General features: G+C 44.0%; 1 protein-coding gene across 1 annotated transcript in view; it reads left to right on the top strand.

Annotated features, from left to right (window-relative positions):
• Nucleotides 1–21,672, top strand: part of LAMA5 (laminin subunit alpha 5) — a 280,376-nt gene that overhangs the window by 17,972 nt on the left and 240,732 nt on the right. The window contains 1 exon segment of the mRNA XM_048497913.1: nucleotides 7,681–7,833. Coding sequence (XP_048353870.1) covers nucleotides 7,681–7,833 — 153 coding nt within the window.

Below are 21,672 nucleotides of genomic sequence, written 5' to 3'. Positions count from 1 at the left end.
CAAAGCAAAGCCACTGACTACCACCAAGCTTACTCCTGAGTAACACACGCCTCAGAGCCAACCATTTTTTCTAAACCAAAACCTCAGTATTCAGGTTAAATTGCCGTGTTGGCACTTTGCGATAAATAAGTGGGTTTTGGGTTGCAATTTGGGCACTCGGTCTCGAAAAGGTTCGCCATCACTGATGTAGATACTTTCAGAAAGAGAAGCAAGGAACGGGTCGTGACTTTCAGGTTATCCTGAAAGGTGGTTCTTTTTTAAAGACCGCGAGTTTTCAGGTGCCCTCTGTTTCACACACCTTATCTCACAGACTGCACATAGCATTCAGTGGAGACATTCAATTACCGGTTCAATTACTTCGTTTTGTACACACTTGTCTCCAGTCAAGTTAATTAAAAAATGCGCTTGTAAAAAGCATTGCGTAATTGTCTATATGGGTTGGCTCTGTGAGGCAGCGAGGGAAGAATGCGAAAGATTTTTGGCTCTTCTTGCTTGAAATTTCACGTGAGCGCCTGCAGATACCGATGCTATGTCTGCAATTGGGAGATTTTTCTATGCCTCGCTTTTGGAATTAAGAGTACAGGAATGTTAGGGTTGTGTGTTTTTTTTAAAAGAGAGAGATTATGTACCTGATTAATTCAGAGCCAGCCTTAGAAACAATGACATTTATTCATTCGCCTAGAGATAACAGCTTTAAATGTTAAGACCTTTGGGATTTGAAAGCCGTGTGTGTGTATCTTTGTGGGCTGCTTAGAATGGCATTGCTGAAGCATGCGCGCGCGCACACACACACACACACACACACACACACAGAGAAAACTCCGTACCAAACTGACAAAAAACTGTACAAGTCTGTAGAAATTTAAAAAAAACAAAAACCCAAAACCAGTTGGCTTAATTTTTCTCACAGAAGGCCAAGGGCCTTGAAGGCTTCTTGGCTTGGTCTGTAGTGTACTGTTGTCACTATAGCAACCAGCAGCGGGCCAAAATGGAGGCACCGATCCAGCATGCAGATAAGAGCACCAGCTCAGCTCTGCTGAGATAGTACATTTGAACCATGTGCTTTATTTTACAACACAACAACCTTTATTAGGCGTATTAAAATAGGCTCCAGAGCGTTACAGACATTTCTGAAGTACAAATCAAAAGTACATTCAAAACACAGACAGACAAACTGTATCTAGCATTGGACGTTACTTAGAAAATTCTGTTCCTTGTAAAAGAAATTTTGCTACTTTTTCCAAGAGCACGGCCTCTGTGTTATTTAACAAAAGCTCCACAACAGAGTTGTCAGAGTCTCTTTCAGATTTGTCTAAGACCCGCCCAGGAGAGAAATTCCTAATACCCACATATATCTCGGACGGTCAAGTATAATGTGAGCAAGAGTCTCCACTTGGTTTTTACAGTGTGGACAGACCCGATCCTGGAGAGGGATAGATAGGTAGCGACCCTTTGTAATGGCCGATGGAAAAGTATTGCATCTGGCCCTTGTAATAATCCATCTCTGTTGGGGTTCAGTTAATAGTTCAAGATATTTGGCTATGTGCCCCTGTTTTGGTACTATTCCGACAGAAAGGGGTGAGCATGATTTATTTGCTTGGCCCAACAAGATATGGTATTCCTGTTCTAGAAGTCTGCTTTTTAAGGTTTGCAGAATCTCTCTGGGTGACAGTGTACAGAGATCTTCAAGTATTAAACCTAGAGAGTAGATTTTTTGATTTAAGAAGTTGATACCATTCGGAGGATGCTTTATTTTCTGAAAAGCATTTTGAAGCAAATCGATAAACAAAATATCAGCTGGTCGTTTTAGTTTTTAGGCATTGATTGCAAGTTGTTGTAACCCCCTTGCAGCCTAAGATTTTGTGCTTTCTACAGGCATGTGGATAATGTCCCATTTATTCCCATTTTTCACAGGGGCTACAAGGCAGTGACCAGAGCCAGGCATAACTTGGATGGGGTATTGACTTCTTAGGCGTGACCTTTTTGAAGGATCAGACTTAAAAACACAGTCTTCCGGATGAATAGATAGTTGTGTATGTGTGTGAGTGTTTTAAGTCTGATCCTTCCTCCAAAAAGGTCAGGGGGATACTGTGTACTCCTAAGCAGAGTTATATTCTTCTTTTTTTAATGTTGCTTTATTGTATTTACAGTTATGAGTGTATACATATACATCCAAAATAAAATCATAATCTATTTACAACAACCTAATATATTATAACATTACCATACTGTTCCATTTTCAATTTAACATAAACTTAATGAGCTTCCGCGATTACATACCAAGCTAACAACAACTTTTGCTATTTTAATCTAATATATATATTTATTTTATATTTCTATTATTTCTTATACTTCTTAAATCATATCTAAGATCACAGAGTTATACTCTTCTAATCCTATGGGTTTCAGTGGACTTAGAAGGGTGTAACTGTGTCTAGGATTGCACTGTTGGCTGCCCTCTCTTCTCATTGGCTGCCCTCTCTTCTCACAACAACCCTGTAAGATAGGGTTAGGCTGAGATCAAGGTTACCCAGAGAGGTTCACGGCTGAGTAAGGCTTCCAACCCAGATCCCCCAAATTCTACTCAGAGCATCAGCAGTATTGATCGGCCACATCAAAGGCTAGATTGAATCCCACCATCCGTCACATGTTGTGAAGAATGTGGTAATTCTTGCCTGCTTCTGCAATAAAAACACAGATAATGTTTATTAGCCCAGCATCTCATTATGTAGGCAGTTTCCAAAGCTGACAGGACAGTTTGTTGGCTGGGGGGAAAAGTCTGTGTGTGAATGACACAGTGCTGGATTTAGATGAAGATTGGCCCTAGGCTATTCCACTTTTGAGACCCCTCCCAATCCCCCAGGCTCATGACTAGAGGAAAATGGTGTCTACAAAATGGAGTCTAGTTCAATGAAGTCCTGAAAGAACAAAATCAACACAGAAACCAATGCTAGTGTCAAGTTATTGGCTCAAGACAGTATTATTCTGAAATGGAGTGGAAGGAAAATGATTAAAGGGTGGTTTAAAGGCTGCAGTTCATTATGACAGCATGTGTAAGAAAGGCTTATGATAGTGACAAAAATATTATACACTTTGGCTGGAGTCCCCTAGATTTTGAGGCCTTTGTTTTCAGCCTGCCAAGCCTATAGGTAAATCTGGCACTGGAATGATGAACAAATAAATACCGAGTCATTGTGGATTTGTTGACCATTCTGAGCCCTGCGGTCCATATTCTTGCTGACAACTCTAATTAACCAAACAAGCCAATATTTGCACACAACGAGGCTAACAGTCGTAGACTGTATAATTGGTGAGTTGACTAAGTCTGCAATATATACATTAAAGTATTGCCCCAGTACATCTTTAGAGTAGTCTCATATACAGACAAGGATGCATTCAGGAAACTAATCAGCACTTGTACAATTGCTTCTCTAATCTTTACAGGGATGGCTATTGACTAAAAATATTGGAAACCCAACATGAGTGACTAGTTCCTGGATATATTTTGGCTTCAAAAATCTTCAAAGGCTCGTGAGTGTGTGATATTTTCAATGCAGGTCAGTGAGTCACATATAAACTGGTCCTTACAACAGTCAAGTTAGGCACTTTTGCAGCAAGGGAAACCTTTCCAGAACTGAAAGAAGTCCAATTTGATTGTTGTAAGAACAAGTTTATATATGATTGTGTTGAAAATACAATGAACTCACGAGCCTTTGAAGATTTTGAAAGCCAGAATATATCCAGAAGCTGGTCGCTCCTGTTGGGTTTTCAGTATTCAATATTTTTAGTCAATAGCTATTCCTGTAAAGATTGGGGAAGCAATTATAAATGCTGATTAGTTCTTATGAATGCATCCTTGGTCTGTTCTGCACAGCCTAAATAAGACATGCTAGAAAGGCATCCTGGGAAGGCACTCTGCACAGCTTCCTTCCCAAGATGTCCTCGGGAAGCCTTATTTTAGCACAAAGTATCTTTTGTGGAGAATGCTTCAAAGTGCCCCCTTTCCCCCCCTAAGCCCCCTGCAAGACGTCTCGGGCCTAGCTGTGCAGAGTGCAGCGCTCAGGAGACATTTTATTTTTCCTATCCAACCGTTTTACTGTCTGGTCAGTTTCATCCCCAGCTTGCTCCAGACATGTTTTGTGTAGTTGAAGGGGTTCTTCCTGCTACCATTTGCTTCAGCTTTCCCCAGGACGTTTGCTCTGCAGGCCCCGATCCTGGGCACCTTTTCAGCCCAAAAAGGGCGTAATTGTATTCAGTTGGTCCTCCCGATTCCAGCAGTTTTCCTCTTTTTTTTATTTTGGGGCAGCTATGTTCAAAGATACACAGACAAGCATAAGAGAATCTTAGCTGCTCGGAGGACTCCCGTTTAAAAGAATCGGGACCCCAGAGGATAGTTTTATGAGTGTCTGTGTATCTTCGAAGATAGCTCCTCCCCCCCCAAAAGGAGAACTGTATATTGCCAGAATTTGCAGGATCAACTAAGTACAAATATGTACTTTTGGGGCTGAAGGGGCACCCAGGATCAGAGCCTGCAGAGCAAACATCCTGGGGACAAACTTCAGCAAATGGCAGCAGGAAGAATTCCTTCAACTTCACACAAAACGGTTGGTTGGGAAACAGCCTTTTCCCCCCTCTGACACCTTTATTGTCTGGAAAGCACAACAGGAGCCGCCTCTTTTTAAGACCTTCCCCAGATGTCTTATTTAGGGTGCGTGGAGCGAAAAGAGGCTTTTTAAAAAGATGTCTCACAGACATCTTTTTTGTGCTGTGCGGAATGGACCTTTGTCTGTACGTGAGACTTCCTTGAAGATGTACTGAGGCATTATAGAGATACGGCCCCTTTAATGTGTCTATTGTAGATTTAGTCAACTCACAAATTAAACAGACTATGACTGTTAGCTGCGTTGTGTGCAAATATTTGCTTGTTTAATTCTTCTAGTTGTATATTCCCCTTTGTATTGTAGACACAACTCTTAGCTGATCACTCTTTCGCACTCACAACATGGTTGACTACAATAGTTAAAGGTTAGATTTTCTTTCCTCTTCCTTTATACATATCTGTGGGCTGGTTCAAACTGAATTCATTAATGAATGAGCTATTATGACAGCAGTTGAAAGTGTGCGAGTAGCCAGTAGGATTTTATCCTCCCTCCTTACAACCTCTCTGCTTTTCAGAGTGAATCCTTCCTAGCATTCCTAATGGCAGTTGAGATCACTGATGTGAATAACTCATCCTAGGTAATACTATACCAGTGGTGGCGAACCTATGACACGGGTGCCAGAGGTGGCACTCAGAGCCCTCTCTGTGGGCACACCGAGTGCCTCCCTCGCCCCACATATAGGCTGGCCTGGGCCACTGGGCTCGATTATTAGAATTAAACCTAAGACCTAGTTTTGGGGAAACAGCGTAGGTAACCCTGTTAAGCGCTGTTAAACCCCACTGATTTTCATGCAAAGAACTAAAATGTGATCCTTTACCTGGGAGTAAGCTCGGTTGCTGGCAATGGGGCTTGCTTCTGAGTAAACCCTCCTAGGGTCGTGATCTACCCGTTGGAAGAGTTGCATGGTTGCTTCAAAGCAAAGCCACCGACTACCACCAAGCTTACTCCCGAGTAACACACACCTCGGAACCAACCATTTTTTCTAAACTAAAACCTCAGTATTCAGGTTAAATTGCCGTGTTGGCACTTTGTGATAAATAAGTGGGTTTTGGGTTGCAATTTGGGCACTCAGTCTCGAAAAGGTTCGCCATTACTGTACTATACCCTTTTCAGGATAAAGTTGACAGGAGATGTGTGCCTTAATCTGCCCCATCATCCTGTGCTGTAATTCTCTGCAGGGTCCTGGTGCCTGCCCCCCACTTTTCTGATTCTCTGGCAGCATTTTAGAAGATTATTTAGTTGCCGCTTCTGTCGAAACCATTATTACATGCAGTGGGAAACATAGCACTTTGTTAAAATAGCATTTATATTGCTCTGGCCAGGTCTCACTAATAGGCTTCCGGTGCAATATAAATGCTATTTTAACAAAGTGCTATGTTTCCCATTGCATATAATAATGGTTTCGACAGAAGCGGCAATTAAATAGGCTTTTAAAACGCAGCCAAAGGATTGAACTTCTTGACAATGCGAGCACACACTGCTCTGACTTCCGCTGGAGAACGCATGACTGCGTTGCTATCTTTATCCTGAAAAGGGTATAACCAGAGTTCCCTCGCAACTGGAGGTTGTTATTCAGCTTTTGAAAGCCAGCGTGGTGTAGTGGTTAAGAGCAGGTGGGCTCTAATTTGAAGAACTAGGTTTGATTCCTCAGTCCTCTACATGAGTGGCGGAATCTTATCTGGTGAACTGGATTTGTTTCCTCACCCCGACATTCCTGCTGGATAACAGTTGGTTCAGAACTCTGTCAGCCCCACCTACCTCACAAGGTGTATGTTGTGGGGAGAGGAAGGGAAAGGATGGGGTGCTGTGTGGTTTCCGGGCTGTATGGCCGTGTTCTGGCAGCATTCTCTCCTGATGTTTCGCCTGCATCTGTGGCTGGCATCTTCAGAGGATCTGATGGTAGGAATGGAAAGCAAGTGGAGTATATATACTGTGAGGTGAAAAGGTGAGGCCATCTGAAAAGAGTAGCCTGGCATGTGAGTCACAGAGAAGTCTGTAGCATGGGAGTAACAATGAAGCTAGCAAGGTCAATAGTTGAATGGATCTGAACAGAAGTATCCTGGTCTTTGTTCCCTTTGAGTGCTATAGTCTACAGTTGTCCTGTGTTTGTGTGGAGCTGATCAGTCACTGTCTTGATTCTAGAGTTTTTCAGCACTGGCAGCCAAATTCTGTTCATTTTCATGGTTTCTTCCTTCCTGTGGAAATTGTCCATGTGCTTGTGAATTTCAATGGCTTCTCTGTGTAGTCTGACGTAGTGGAAGGGAAAGGAGTTTTCTTACAGGAGAGAAAGTGGGGTATAAATCCAAACTCCTTTTCTTCTTCTGACTGGCTTTAAATCTTAGATGAGAGAGAGCCCTCGTCAACTGCTGTTTACCTTATTGCTATCTTTGTCAATGCAATTTAAATCAGTAAGAGTTATATTTGTTCCCTTGGGTGGAGGGGTTTCTATGGGAGAATATATGATTCTGTGTAGCCTGCTTTCATCCTGTTGACCATAATTAAAATATTGTATTTTTACCACCTGGATTGACCTTCAATTTTTTCAATTCACTAAGCCTTTATTGGCATATGTATAAAAATATAGTTCCAGTTAAAAAGTGAATAGTAAAAAACTTTGTGTTTGTCATACATTCAGTTTACAAACTTCTGACAAAAGCTTTGCCACTATAAGGCAACAATGAAAATCCTGACAATTTAAAAGCATAACTACTTTATCTGATTGTATAATCCATCATAGAGTCTATATAGCTTGGGATAACAGACTGGACTGGAGTTCTTGGTATAATAAGCAGTTCAGGAGAATGTGTGGGATGGAATCCAGCTGTCCTATGTTACAGGTACAGAACCTCTTATCGCTCTGTACCTGTAACGTAGGACGACTGGATTCCATTGACCTTATGAAGCCCGAAGTGTCATCTGCATTATTTAATGTGGAAGAAGGGCGTGGATCCAAGTTGTTCATGAATAAAATGGCGGTCTTTTCTAAACTTCATTCTGTTCTTTGTGCTTTTCACCACAGGGGCAGTACTGCGACATCTGCTCATCAGCAAACAGCAACAAAGCACATCCCATCACCAATGCTATAGACGGCACCGAACGCTGGTGGCAAAGCCCGCCTCTTTCCCGTGGGCTGGAGTTCAATGAAGTCAACGTCACCTTAGATCTTGGACAGGTAACTGCAAAGAGAGAGCCTGTGTTATTTTAAAGATTTGGTGGACAGACGAGAGATCTTCTCTGGTCATTGACGTTTAAGCCGTGTTACAGAACACAAAGGAAACCTTGTTGCTTTCTGTAGCTGAGTACGATCAATAGTGTATGCCCTGGTTAAATCTAGACTAGATTACTGTATTACGCTCTGCATGGGACTGCCCCTGAGAAGCATTATGAATCATTATTTATTACAGAATACTGCAACTAGTATGCTGAGAGAAATGGGTTGTATGAGACTTACCACTCCAGTCTTAACTCATCTATACTGGCTCCCAGTTTGTTTACAGGCTGGTTTTTGATCTTCAGAGGCCTATATGGTTTGAGACCAACGTATATAAGGACCCCCTACTCCTTCATGAACCCCTTTGACCACTATGGTCATCTTCAGAGGTCCTGCTTCAGCTACCCCTACCTTCTGAGAGTAGGGAGGGGGACAACCTTTTGGTTGCCATCTTTTGCCAGCAGGTGAAAATGTTTTTGTTTCTTAAGGCGTTCCTTCAGTGATCGCTCCTTCCCGACCCATGTTTTAATTGTCGTTTCTTATGTTTTTGTACTCGCTTTAGCTCTGTTGTTAATTGTTTTAATGATGTGTATTTGTGTTTGTGGAGAGGTTAATGGTTATGGTTTAAAAATGTGATTTTATTGTGTCTGTCTTAATTGGTTAGCTGCCTTGGTGGTGTTTGTGAGGTCAGAAAGGCAGAATATAAATGTTGTAAAAATAAATAAATAAATGGTCCCTTGTTGGTCCTTAAAGTCCTCATTAAAGCAATGATATTGTATGAAATAACCATCCCATGCTACCATGTAGGCAAATATTAGTACTGGTTTTATGTAGGGCCAGTTTGCACCAGTAGTATTTGTTATGTACTGTGAATAATTCAGGCTGTGGGAGGGGGAAGATTGTATATTTGAATGCTGCTGCTTCCCCCCAAAAACCCAATTACCTCATATAACAAATAACAGGATGGACTGAAGTCTAAGCAGTTCAGCCAAAAAAATTTGTTCCTGTTAGATTTCTTATTGACTATACAAACTTGGCCCTTAAGGGAATGATTCATAAACCGCTATGATGGAGAGTGAATAGGTTATGAATTGTTCCCTTAATTGGCTTGCGTCAGTACAAATGGTTTGCGAATTGCCTTCAGATTTGGTTTTGAGCTGTGGTGCTGCTATGATCTCAAAAGTGCAGAAGACACAAAGTCAATATTGGTCCAGCTTTTGTTGTTGGGGTTGTGTGGACTTTGGAGCCTCCAAGAATCTCTTCTGCAGGCAGAGTGGAACATCTAAAAGGTGACGTTCCACTTCCATACAAGAGAAAGCAAATAGCTACAATCAGAGTATCAACTCAAGAGTTTTAATGGGACTAGGAGAATTGCTGCTATCCTTTTGCTAAGTGAATATTCGAACCCTTTTAAACCTGAGTTCATGTCTTGTCAAGTCTAGGTATAATAATTCAGATTGAAAACTATCCGGTATCTTAACCTTTCCTACCTTTTCGGTGAACCGGATTTCTGAATCATAGTCTGCAATCTGAGAAAGAGTGGCTCATATGGTCTTACATTTTTTAAAAAGTTTGTTTTAGGTTGAAATACATGGCAATAGGAAACCATTACCGGGAAAGCCCCATGAGATTAAAACATAATGTAGAAATAAAATGAACCAGATTTATTTGACAATATGTTGAAGTTATTCTCAACGTCAGAGAGCAAGCAAAAGTCAGTGGAATAAGAGAAGACATTTATTTTAAGAATTCTGATGTCTTTTCAATGTACAGTGTTATTTATTTATTTATTTATTTATTTATTTATTTATTTATTTCAATTTATACTCTGCCCTCTCCGCAAGGGTTTAGAGGGCAGCATGTTATTAGAATTAACAAAAAATAAAATACTGTCAACTATGGCTACCAATCTTGATCCTCCTTGATCTAAGATTGCAAATGCCTTAGCAGATCAGGTGCTTGGGAGCAGCAGCAGTAGAAGGCCATTGCTTTCACATTCTGCAGGTGAGCTCCCAAAGGCACCTGGTGGGCCACTGCGAGTAGCAGAGTGCTGGACTAGATGGACTCTGGTCTGATCCAGCAGGCTCTTTCTTATGTTCTAATGTTCTTAACTAAGAAACAAATAAGTAAAAATCCAGTGATAACCATGTAAAACTACTTCCTTGTGTTCTATCACCCCATTTTAAAGAAGCAAGGCGTTGCAGGATCATACTATGCTGTCAGTAGGTAGGAATACTAACCTTATTTTTTTAAAAAAAACCATTCTTGTAATATGAAAACATCCACTCGTTGCCTGATTTGTCTAAAACATGGTGGCATTTCAACACAATTAAGATTTTTTTACAAAAATACCCAAGAGCCACTTTGAGTGAGTTTAGCGAAACTGGCGTTTTGTTTTGTTATGCTGGTAAAATGAAACCATTGAGGAAATACTAAATAGCAGCACCCACTGTTTTCCAAGTCTCAGACTGCAGCTCAGCTGCGCAGCCGTGCTCCTGGGAAGTCTCAGGATTATTTGTTGACATTTTTTGCACCCATATGGAAAATGTCAAGAAAAACATCATTTTTAATCACTGTGCAGTAGGCGAAGTGAAAAACTGCATAATGAGCATTATATAAATCATCTGCAGAGAAAATGCTGACTAGTTGTGAACTTCAGTATCAGGGATCCTTTTCTCCCCCAGCAGAAACTTCCCCAAAGAGTAGGTAATTTCTCTTTGCAATTCTTGACAATCAGGAACAAAAAGATAATTTCCGTCTGCCTTTTGCCCTTGTGTGGCTTAGGGACACGGGCATCTGATTCCAGTTGGCTATTGGGTAGCGTTGCCTGTTGCGAGCCACATTTTCCATTTCAAAGCTGGAAGCTTCCTTTTGAAACTCCCTGGTTAAATATTTAAACAGGGCTTCAATACAGTAGGAGACCGGGACAGCCACCTTGAATGGGGACGGGGGCAGCTGAGTGTTTCTCTGGGAAGGGGTTTTTCTTCATTGAAAGGTTTGTCAGCAAACTACCCCAGGGTTCTTTCAAGAGTTCAGACAGTATCTGACTGGAGAATGGCTGGCAATTTAGCTGCTTGCTGAATAGGAGAGGTGGAGGAGGCAGCCTACGCTGTAAACAGTCTCCTCGTGGAATTCAGAGCATTGGGAATTCAACTGAGGAGCCGGGCTTTCACGAGACAGCATTTCAAAAGAGCTGAAATCTTTGTCATGCTACCGGCTTGTGAAAAGCTCCCATACTATTTCCTAGAAAACAGTACAGTTTTTAAAGTAACTCAGTTGACGTGTGTGTGGCCACTTGTTTCTTTCTTTTGGGTGGTTTTGGCACGTGAGGGTCAGTCTTGTGGCTGGCCATGGTTGGTGTGCTATAATTCAAGCAGAGTTTCAAAGCCTCTGAAGCTCGTTTTGTGTCTCTAGATCACGGGTCTTCAAACTATGGCTCTGCAAATGTTCAAAGACTACAATTCCCATGAGCCCTACCACTTGGCCATGCTGGCAGGGACTGATGGGAATTGTAGTCCATGAACATCTGGAAGACCATAGTTTGAAGACCCCTGCTCTAGATTCTCGGTGGGTATGCCACAGCTCAGTGGTGGAACATCTGCTTGGCGTGAAGGTCCCAGGTTCAATTCCTGGGGTCTGCAGTTAAAAGACTCAGGTAGTAGTTGATGGGAAGATCCTCAGCCTGAGACCCTGGACAGCCAGTACCCGTTTGAGTAGACCAGTGGTTCTCAACCTTCCTAATGCCGCAACCCTTTAATACAGTTCCTCATGTTGTGGTGACCCCCAACCATAAAATTATTTGTGTCTCAGCTCCTAAGACCATTGGAAATATGTGTTTTCTGATGGTCTTAGGCGACCCCTGTGAAAGGGTCGCTCGATCCCCAAAGGGGTTGTGACCCACAGGTTGAGAACCGCTGGAATAGACAGTACTGACCAGAATGGGATAAGTGGTGTGATATATGGCAACTTCACATGTGACCCTCTTGACGATCCCTGGCCCAAGGGACATCTGGCTGGCTTCAACAAGAGCCAGGGCTTTTACGGTCCTGGCTCCAGCTTGGTGGAACAGGCTACCAAGGGATGTCAGGGCCCTGCGAGAGTTCTCGCAATTTCGCAGGGCCTGCAAGACATGGCTGTCCACTAGACCTTTCCCACCCACCAGCCGGATGGAGTGAAGTATGATCTTCTTAGCCTCAAGGGAGTGGGTAAGAGGTGAGGGAAGAGGATTATTATTTATGACCATCTGTTTTAATAACTTTTTAACGTACGGCGTTATTTATGGTTTTAAGGATGTATTGTATTGGCAATTTTTGGATTTCACGTATTTTATTATTGTATTAGAAGTTGTTGTGACCTTCCCTGAGCCTTGCGAGGATAGGGTAGGATAAAAGGTGAGTTGAATGAATGAATGCAATGCAATGCAATGCAATGCAATGCCAGGTGCTCGGGAGCAGCAGCTGCAGAAGGTCATTGCTTTCACATCCTGCATGTGAGCTCCCAAAGGCACCTGGTGGGCCACTGCGAGTAGCAGAGAGCTGGACTAGATGGACTCTGGTCTGATCCAGCTGGCTTGTTCTTATGTTCTTAGTGAATGAATGAGTGAGTGAGTGAGTGAGTGAGTGAGTGAGTGAGTGAGTGAGTGAGTGAGTGAGTGAGTGAGTGAGTGAGTGAGTGAGTGAGTGAGTGAGTGAGTACATGGATCAGTCGGTCTGTGGAAAAAAATGACTTACAAACTACTGTAGAGCAACGTTCACTAGTCCTGTCACCCAGTGGTTCAAGAGATGTTTTTAGATGGTTATGTATTCTGTTAGTTGAATTGAACTGTATGTGGTTGTTTGGGGTTGTGAGCCGCCTAGAGCCCCTTGGGGATGAGGCGGCCTATAAAATCAATCAAACAAACCAACAAATAAAAGTACTGACTGTTGTGGGTTTCCCGGGCTGTGGGATGGTGGCCTGGTAGTTTTTGCTCCTCATGTTTCGCCCACATCTGATCCATGTACTCACTCACTCACTCACTCACTCACTCACTCACTCACTCACTCACTCACTCACTCACTCACTCACTCACTCATTCATTCACTAAGAACATAAGAACAAGCCAGCCGGAGCCCTTCGGGGATCGGGCGGTATACAAATTAAATAAATAATAATAATAAATAATAATAATCTATGGCTGGCATCTTCAGAAGCATGTCATGGTGAGATATGTTTCTCTCCGTGGCACAGTGCTGAGCGATTGTGTGGTGGGATAGATGTTTTGTCCACCTCCCAGGGGATGAGGCACATCTACTTGCGTCTGGGTGGAGTTTATTTCCAGTTGCATTTGCTGCAGCACTTGCAATCACATTTACAACTGCAGTCGCATTTGCAAGAATAGTTCCGTGAACTGGTTTATTCTTATCTATTTGAGGGCCTGTGGGCCTGGCAGGATTCTTCTACCTTCTGGCCAAGCACTTCTTCCTCCAGAAAGCCAATTCCTTTTTGCAATTTAAAAGAATGTCGGTTGAGATTAGTCCTAATGTGAAAAACTGTGATTAATGAGGAAAATGGATACCTGTTTCTCCTGTTAGATATGCGACACAGTGGCCTCTTGTAATTGCAAGGATATCTTTGGAAATTCCTGGAATGCCTGGGGATTGGCACAGATCATGTCTCCAAAGCCAGTGTAGTTTATTTATTTATTTATGCGGTTTGTACGCCACCCTTCTCCTTCCAGACTCCGGGTGGTTTTCCAGCCTTCTTAACATACAACATAGAAACACAGTAATGTAACAGTAAAAATAAATACAGTATAAATATAATTTTAAAGCTGCAGTTGAGGAGCTATCTCTTCTTTGTTCCCGACTAAATACCCATCTACTTAAAACATACAACATTTTATCCTAATCATGAAAGTCAATCCAATTAACCAGGAGGGTTTATGTGCTCTATTTTTGTTTTGTTTTTCACCGCCCTGTGCCCTTTGAGGGAGGGTGGTATATAAGTTCAACCAATAAATAAATAATAAATAAAAGGGGAAGAAGAAGACGAGGAGAAGTAGTTTGGAACTATAACCCCCCTCCTTTCCCTCCTGTAAGGAGACTCAGAGCTTACAAGCTCCTTTTCCTTCCTCTCCCCACAACAGACACCTTCTGAGGTTGGTGGGGCTGAGAGAGCTCTGAAGAACTGGGACTAGCCCAAGGTCATCCAGAAGGCTTCATGGGTGGAAATGGGGAAACAAATCCGGTTTACCAGATAAGAGTCCACCACTCAATGTGGAGGAGTGGAGAACCAAACCCAGTTCTCCAGATTTGAGTCCACCTGGTCTTAACTACTACACAACACTGTAGGGGAGGGAAGGAAAGGGACGATAGAACAAATAAGCAATGACAAGGGACAACAGAAGATGGGTGAAGGGAAAGGGGAATGGGAGGGGCCATAGGATGGAACCCCCTCGATGTCGGATTAATATCTGAGAGGCCCCGTTTCAAATCCCCACTGACCCATGAAAGGTTGCTGGGTGACCTAGGGACAGTGACTCACTTTCAACCGACAATACCTCACAGGCATTTTGTGGATAAAATGGCGGAATGGAAAAACAACGTTGGGTCCCCATTAGGGAACAACATGTAAATATCTAGACCAGTGATGGCGAACCTATGGCACGGGTGCCAGAGGTGACACTCGGAGCCCTCTCTGTGGGCACGTGCACACAGAGTTCATCATGTGGGGGGAAGAAAACCACCCCCCTCACACACACATCTAAGTTGGCCTGGGCCACTGAGCACGATGTGCGCACACCGTGGTGAGCAGGGAGGACTCGGCTGGCAGACCTGGTGCCTGTGCTTCGGGTGGCTGCTATCTGGGGGCGGGGGGCGCAGGGGAGGCAGAGATGCTAGAGAGGCACAGAGCGATGCGCGCGGGACTTGCTGGAGGCTAGAGCAGGCTGGCCCCTGCTCGAGCGGGTGGGGCGGAGGAAGAGGGAGCCAACCGGTTTTTTCTAAACTAAAACCCCAGCATTCAGGTTAAATTGCCGGGTTGGCACTTTGCGATAAATAAATGGAGTTTGAGCTGCAATTTGGGCACTCAAAAAGGTTCATCATCACTGATCTAGACAAATGAAAGTACTTCCTTAGAAAAAAAGGCAAAAATGGATAACTTAGATGAGCCATAAGCAGTATATGTGCTTTTCCATAGGACCTCCTCCGTCTGTGTTTAATAATGGTTTACAACTTACAAAGTTAGGCCTTGGAGCTTTCTAATCTTTCTTATTGGAGAAGTATTCCTCTGAGGCTGATCTTAGGAGCTCATTTTAACTATGTGGGAAGGAGCCCAGTTTGAGAGCAAGTGAACAAAGGTAGGGTTGTTCTAAGTCATATCTGTAGCAGTTTTCAAGGTACACAGACTTCTTGGCAACTCTCCCCCCCCCCCCCTTTACTCTCTTAGCTGTCATGTGAATGAGGTTCCTATTATTCCCATTTTGCAAGCTGTTCTTTTATTCATGCCCTTTCCTGTCGTCTGTCCATCCGTCTTGAGTAGCATTAAAATTACGGATAAAGAAGCAGGAGGAGGAGTATTCAAATCCCCAGTCCGTGAATGACAACTGGAAGAAAGGAAAAAAGGGAGGGGAATAATAAAACCCAAGTGGCAGGCCACCCAGCTTGAGTAATGTATATAATAGACTGGGCATCATGTAGTAAATGCTATTGGTGGCTTGAAGTTTGCCATTTTGGCAGCAGAGGTCAAGGAAGCCCTGTCATCAAACGGAGAAGGGTTCTGCGTTGGATTGTCCTTTTTTGGGTTTGTTTCGGAGGGGAAGGGAATTGCAACTGTGCCAGCTCAGCAGCAGCCGTTCCTATATCATCAGCAAGATCATACACCTAGCTTCAGCAGTGGCGTAGGAGGTTAAGAGCTCGTGTATCTAATCTGGAGGAACCGGGTTTGATTCCCAGCTCTGCCACCTGAGCTGTGGAGGCTTATCTGGGGAATTCAGATTAGCCTGTGCACTCCCACACACACCAGCTGGGTGACCTTGGGCGAGTCACAGCTTCTCGGAGCTCTCTCAGCCCCACCCACCTCACAGGGTGTTTGTTGTGAGGGGGGAAGGGCAAGGAGATTGTAAGCCCCTTTGAGTCTCCTTACAGGAGAGAAAGGGGGGATATAAATCCAAACTCCTCCTCCTCCTCCTCCTCCTCTTCTTCTTCTTCTTCTTCTTCTTCTTCTTCTTCTTCTTCTTCTTCTTCTTCTTCTTCTTCTTCTTCTTCTTCTTCTTCTTCTTCTTCTTCTTCTTCTTCTTCTTCATAATCTGGTTGTTGTGGGTTTTCCGGGCTGTGTGGTCTCGTACTTCTCTCTGCGATAACACCTCTGAAGAGACCGGCCACAGATGCAGGCGAAACTTTAGGAACAAGATCTACCAGACCACAGCCACACAGCCTGGAAAACCCACAACAACTGGTTGAATTTGGCCATGAAAGCCTTCGACAATAGCTTCATAATCGTTCGTATCTACGATGCGATGAGAGAGAAACCACATCAGAAAGAAATCGCAGCTTACCTTGACTGCAAACCGTGCCGCAGACCAGTTGGTTAAGGGGCAGACAGTGAGGAATACGAATCTAAAACATTTTTTCTTTTATTAACTTGGATCACATTACTTTAACAGGCTTTAAACATATTTACTTTAGTGCAAGTGTTGAGGACTGGGCCCATGTATCACAGTTGTTTAGTTAACAAACAACCCCCCCTGTCTGATAGCTGACTCTTGTCCCAGGAGCAGCAGTGGCGTAGGAGGTTAAGAGCTGGTGTATCTAATCTGGAGGAACCGGGTTTGATTCCCAGCTCTGCCGACTGAGCTGTGGAGGCTTATCTGGGGAATTCAGATTAGCCTGTGCACTCCCACACACCCCAGCTGGGTGACCTTGGGCTAGTCACAGCTTCTCAGAGCTCTCTCAGCCCCACCTACCTCACAGGGTGTTTGTTGTGAGGGGGGAAGGGCAAGGAGATTGTAAGCCCCTTTGAGTCTCCTTACTGGAGAGAAAGGGGGGATATAAATCCAAACTCTTCTTCTCCTCTTCTTCTTCTTCTGAAAGTTTTGCCATTTCTGCAGGAACTCAAATGGTCGGTGCAGGATAAAGAAACTGAGCCGCGTTCTGCAGTCTGGTGTGGTTTGTGTTGGTTATCATTTACGCTTTATGCCTGGTAAAATTCAAGTTGACTCTGATTTAGACTCACTCTTGTGACATAATTATTTGGAAAGTTTTCAGTGAGGAAAAGTACAGTGGCCGTTCCCTTATCAGAAGACCAGGAAGCAATACATAACATTCCCAGTTTGAGGGGAAAACAAAGATGATTGTAACCCTAGCTGGCCAAATACCATCTGTACTGCAGATCATTTTGAAAAGCGGAGGATAGGATTGAAGGGCACATTTGCTTGTGCAACACATCTGATTCAGCTCAAGAGTCTTGCATCTTTTAATCTAGCTCAGGTAGTGATTAGGGAGTTTATAAGGGAAACAGGACATGACAATGTTTTTTTTTTTCCTGAGATGTTGTTCTTTTCTCAAAAATTACGCCCTAGGATATCTGTTGCAGGCAAGCTGGGCTCCGACACAGGGTGTGCCACATGTCGGTGGGTGGAGCGAACACTTGGTACTCGTATTGTTTGCAGGACGGTTGTATGAAAGATGGTTCCTGGGCCAACATTTTGTGCCAGATTCCAGAGCAATATCTCTATAACTGATGAACCATACAAAGTGATCTTCACCCAAAATAATGTCTTCAAGGCAGCATGTCCTCGATATAATGTGATAGCTTTAAGCACCTCCTTACCATATATTAGAAGAAGAAGAAGAGGAGGAGGAGGAGGAGGAGGAGGAGTTGTTTGGATTTATATCCCCCCTTTCTCTCCTGCAGGAGACTCAAAGGGGCTTACAATCTCCTTGCCCTTCCCCCCTCACAACAAACACCCTGTGAGGTAGGTGGGGCTGAGAGAGCTCCATAGAGCTGTGACTAGCCCAAGGTCACCCAGCTGGCGTGTGTGAGAGTGTACAGGCTAATCTGAATTCTCCAGATAAGCCTCCACAGCTCAGGCGGCAGAGCTGGGAATCAAACCCGGTTCCTACAGATTAGATACACGAGCTCTTAACCTCCTACGCCACTGCTGTCTTAATTTTGTTTTGGTGGTGGTCAATTGTTGACTCTTGATAGCATGCAGGTAACATGAATCTTGGTATGACTTTTGATGCCTCCTATCGATAGAGGCTCAAGTCACACAGGTAGCCCACCTGGCTTTTTGCCGTCTTCATCAGGTGAGGCTGTTGGCACCCTGTCTGCCCCAACCTGACCTAGCCACAGCGATCCATGCAGTGATCACTTCTAGGCTAGACTATTGCAACTAGTCAGCATGGTTAAGAGCAGGTGCACTCTAATCTAGAGAACTGGGTTTGATTCCCCGCTCTCCCACTTGAGCTGGGGAGGCTTATCTGGTGAACCAGATTAGCTTGTGCACTCCCAACACATGCCAGCTGGGTGACCTTGGGCTCGTCACAGCTCTCTCAGCCCCACCCACCTCACAGGGTGTGTGTTGTGGGGAAAGGAGATTGTTAGCCCCTTTGAGTCTCCTTATAGCAGAGAAAGGGGGGATATAAATCCAAACTCTTCTTCTTCTTCTTCAACTCACTGTATGCAGGGCTGCTCTGGAACTAAGGGGCAGTGATGTTTCCACAGTAAGCAGCTACTCGTATTTTGGACATCTGTCCGCAAGACTAGTCAGCTTTGCCATTGTAGCATATTCTCTCATCTTCCCACATTTCTCTGTCAGGACAGCTGTCTGCTTTCCATCTGTATGCCAATGACACTCCTGAGCTTTTTATTTCATTTAACTTATTAATCTTTTGTATAATCCACCTTTCTCCCTGAGACTCAAGGGGGATTGCATGGTACTGGGGGGGTGGGGGCAAACCTGGGAGTTATGTCAGGTAGATGCTCTGTCCCCGAATCACAGCCTCTCCCCTGCTTTATTATCAACCCCAGACTTATTTTAGCACCTTGACCATGCGAAATGCACACTTAACAACTTAGATTGCACATACAATTTTGTAAGGAATTTCAAAATATAAATACCCATGTATCCCAGTTGTTGTTGTTGTTGTTGTTGTAATTAATTAATTAATTAATTAAACAAACTTCATAGACTGCTCAACCCCCGGAGGGCTCTAAGCGGTGTACAAGGCTTTAGTTAACAAACATTCAAAAAACCCCTGTCTGATAGCTGACTGTTGTGCCTTCTGAAAGTTTTGCCATTTCTGCAAGAATTCAAATGTTCCGTGCACAACATTGGGTGATTTAAATAGCCTTTGAAGATTGCAGAGTTGAGCTTTTCTAGGTTCACACATTGGGTTACCTTGGTGTGGAATCTCAATACACCTGTGTGTGTTAAGTGCTGCCAAGATGCTTCCAACCAGTGGTGGGATCCAAAAATTTTAATAACAGGTTCCGACGGTGGTAGGATTCAAACAGTGGCGCCGCCGCACACACGCCCCTACAGTCCCTATTGGGCAGGGAGGTTGCTTTAGTAACACAGCCCCTCCCCTGCTTTATTTATTTTTATTTATTTATTTATGATCAATTTTGTATACCGCCCCTCCCCCGAAGGGCTCTGGGCGGTGAACAACATGATAATAACAACAATAACATTAAAATCCCAATTAAAACAGCGAATTGATTAAAAATACTATGGCATCCGACAAAAACTTCATAAAACATAGTAAACCCACCCTGGAAAACAGACCCAGAAAGCTAAGGGCCCCATAAAGGGGGGGGAGGAGGGGGGGCGCACATCAGCAGTCGGCCCTTCCAAACGCCCGGTGGGACAATTCGGTCTTACAGGCCCTGCGGAACTCTCCAAGATCCCGCAGGGCCCGGATAGCTGGTGGTAAAGTGCCAGGGCTGTAAAGACCCTGGCCCGGGTAGGGGCCAGCCGCATCATCGAGGGGCTAGGGACAACCAGCAAGTTGTACTGCAGATCATTTTGAAAAGTAGAGGATAGGATTGAAGGGTACATTTGCTTGTGCAACCCATCTGATTCATCTCAAGAGTCTCGCGTCTTTTAATCTAGCTCAGCTAGCGATTAGGGAGTTTATAAGGGAGTTTAAAAGGGAAACCCTTCTCGGCACTCAGAAAAAATTAGCAACCACTTCTAGAGAAGTGGTGAGAACTGGTTGGATCCCACCTCTGCTTCCAACCAATAGCAACCATATGAGTTAATGTCCTCCAAATCGTCCTATCATTAACAACCTTGCTCAGGTCCTGCAGACGGAGGGCTCTTGCGTTCTGTATAGAGTCGATTCATCTCCTGTTGAGTCCTATTTTCCTGCCGCCTTCAACATTTCCTAGCCTTGGTTACATGTTGTACCTTGCCTACTGCACTTCAAAGCCCGTTTGTTTGTCTCCTCTTCTGCTTGGACCCAAAATACAGCTGCTTTTCCACCACACGCAGGACTAGTTCGGTTACAGGAAATAAAAGTGTCGTTTGTTGCCAATTTACAAAGAGAGAAAGAAGCTGTTTTCCCCGCTCCAGGGTCAGTTGGATGTCTTCTCCCTTAGTGACTGTAATAAACCTGTATCCTCCATAGAAAAGGATCGTTTGTCTTGTTCTTGAACAGAGTCTTTGGTTTCGTAATGGCCACGGCAGTCATGATCTTTCTGGAAAAGTTATACTACAGAAGCTATTGTGACCTAATTGTGTTAACTTCCACTCCGGACCCTTGTTGCTTTGAAGCGTAGATCGTCAGTCAACGGGATTGTGTACCCTTCCTTGTGTCAACGGAGAACATTTTGCTTGCAGGGCGAAACAGTTTCCAGGAAAAACTCTACCCTTTTCTTGTGCCTGCTTTTGGATTCTTCAAAGGTTAGGGCAGTGATGGCGAACCTTTTCGAGACCGAGTGCCCAAACTGCAACCCAAAACCATCTTCTTTATCGCAAAGTGCCGACACAGTAATTTAACCTGAATACTGAGGTTTTGGTTTAGAAAAAATGGTTGGCTCTGAGGCGTGCGTTACTCAGGAGTAAGCTTGGTGGTAGTCTTTGGCTTTGCTTTGAAGCAACCATACAACTCTTCGAATGGGTGAATCATGACCCTAGGAGGGTTTACTCCGAAGCAAGCCCCATGGCCAGCAACCGAGCTTACTCCCAGGTAAAGGATCGTGCTTTAGTTCTTTGCATGAAAATCAGTGGGGTTCAACAGCGTCTAACAGGGTTACCTACACTGCTTCCCCAAAACTAGGTCTTAGGTTTAATGCTAATAATCGAGCCCAGCGGCCCAGGCCAGCCTAGATGTGGGGAGGGGGCAATTTCCCCCCCCCCCACGACAAACTCTGTTTGCGCGTGCCCACAGAGAGGGCTCTGAGTGCCATCTCTGGCACCCGTGCCATAGGTTTGCCATCACTGGGTTAGGGTAAAGCGACCCTTGAGAGGACCTGTGTTCAGAGAAAGGTCAGACGTGCCAAGGAAGTTAGGAATTTCAGTAGGCTTGGATTGCAAGCCAAGAGGTAAGCAATAAGTAAGAGCCAAGATGGTGTAGTGGTTAAGAGCGACAGGCTCTAATCTAGAGAAACGGTTCAATCCCCCACTCCTCCATGTGAAGCCTTCTGAGTGACTTTGGGCCAGTGTGCCAAAACTCCTTTGCACTTTGACCTGGCATGAACCTTGCTAGAACTGGGTCATATGTTCTATCGAGAAATAGTAGAGTGTAATGTTTTGTGGCTGTGATATCAGCTTTGTAAACTTTTATCCCTGGGCCATTTGTTTGTTTATATGACTGT

Source organism: Sphaerodactylus townsendi, linkage group LG05 (genome assembly GCF_021028975.2).
Source record: "Sphaerodactylus townsendi isolate TG3544 linkage group LG05, MPM_Stown_v2.3, whole genome shotgun sequence".
Lineage (NCBI taxonomy): Eukaryota > Metazoa > Chordata > Lepidosauria > Squamata > Sphaerodactylidae > Sphaerodactylus > Sphaerodactylus townsendi.
The sequence above is the reverse complement of the archived record's forward strand: the minus strand, read 5'-3'. Positions and strand labels throughout refer to the sequence as shown.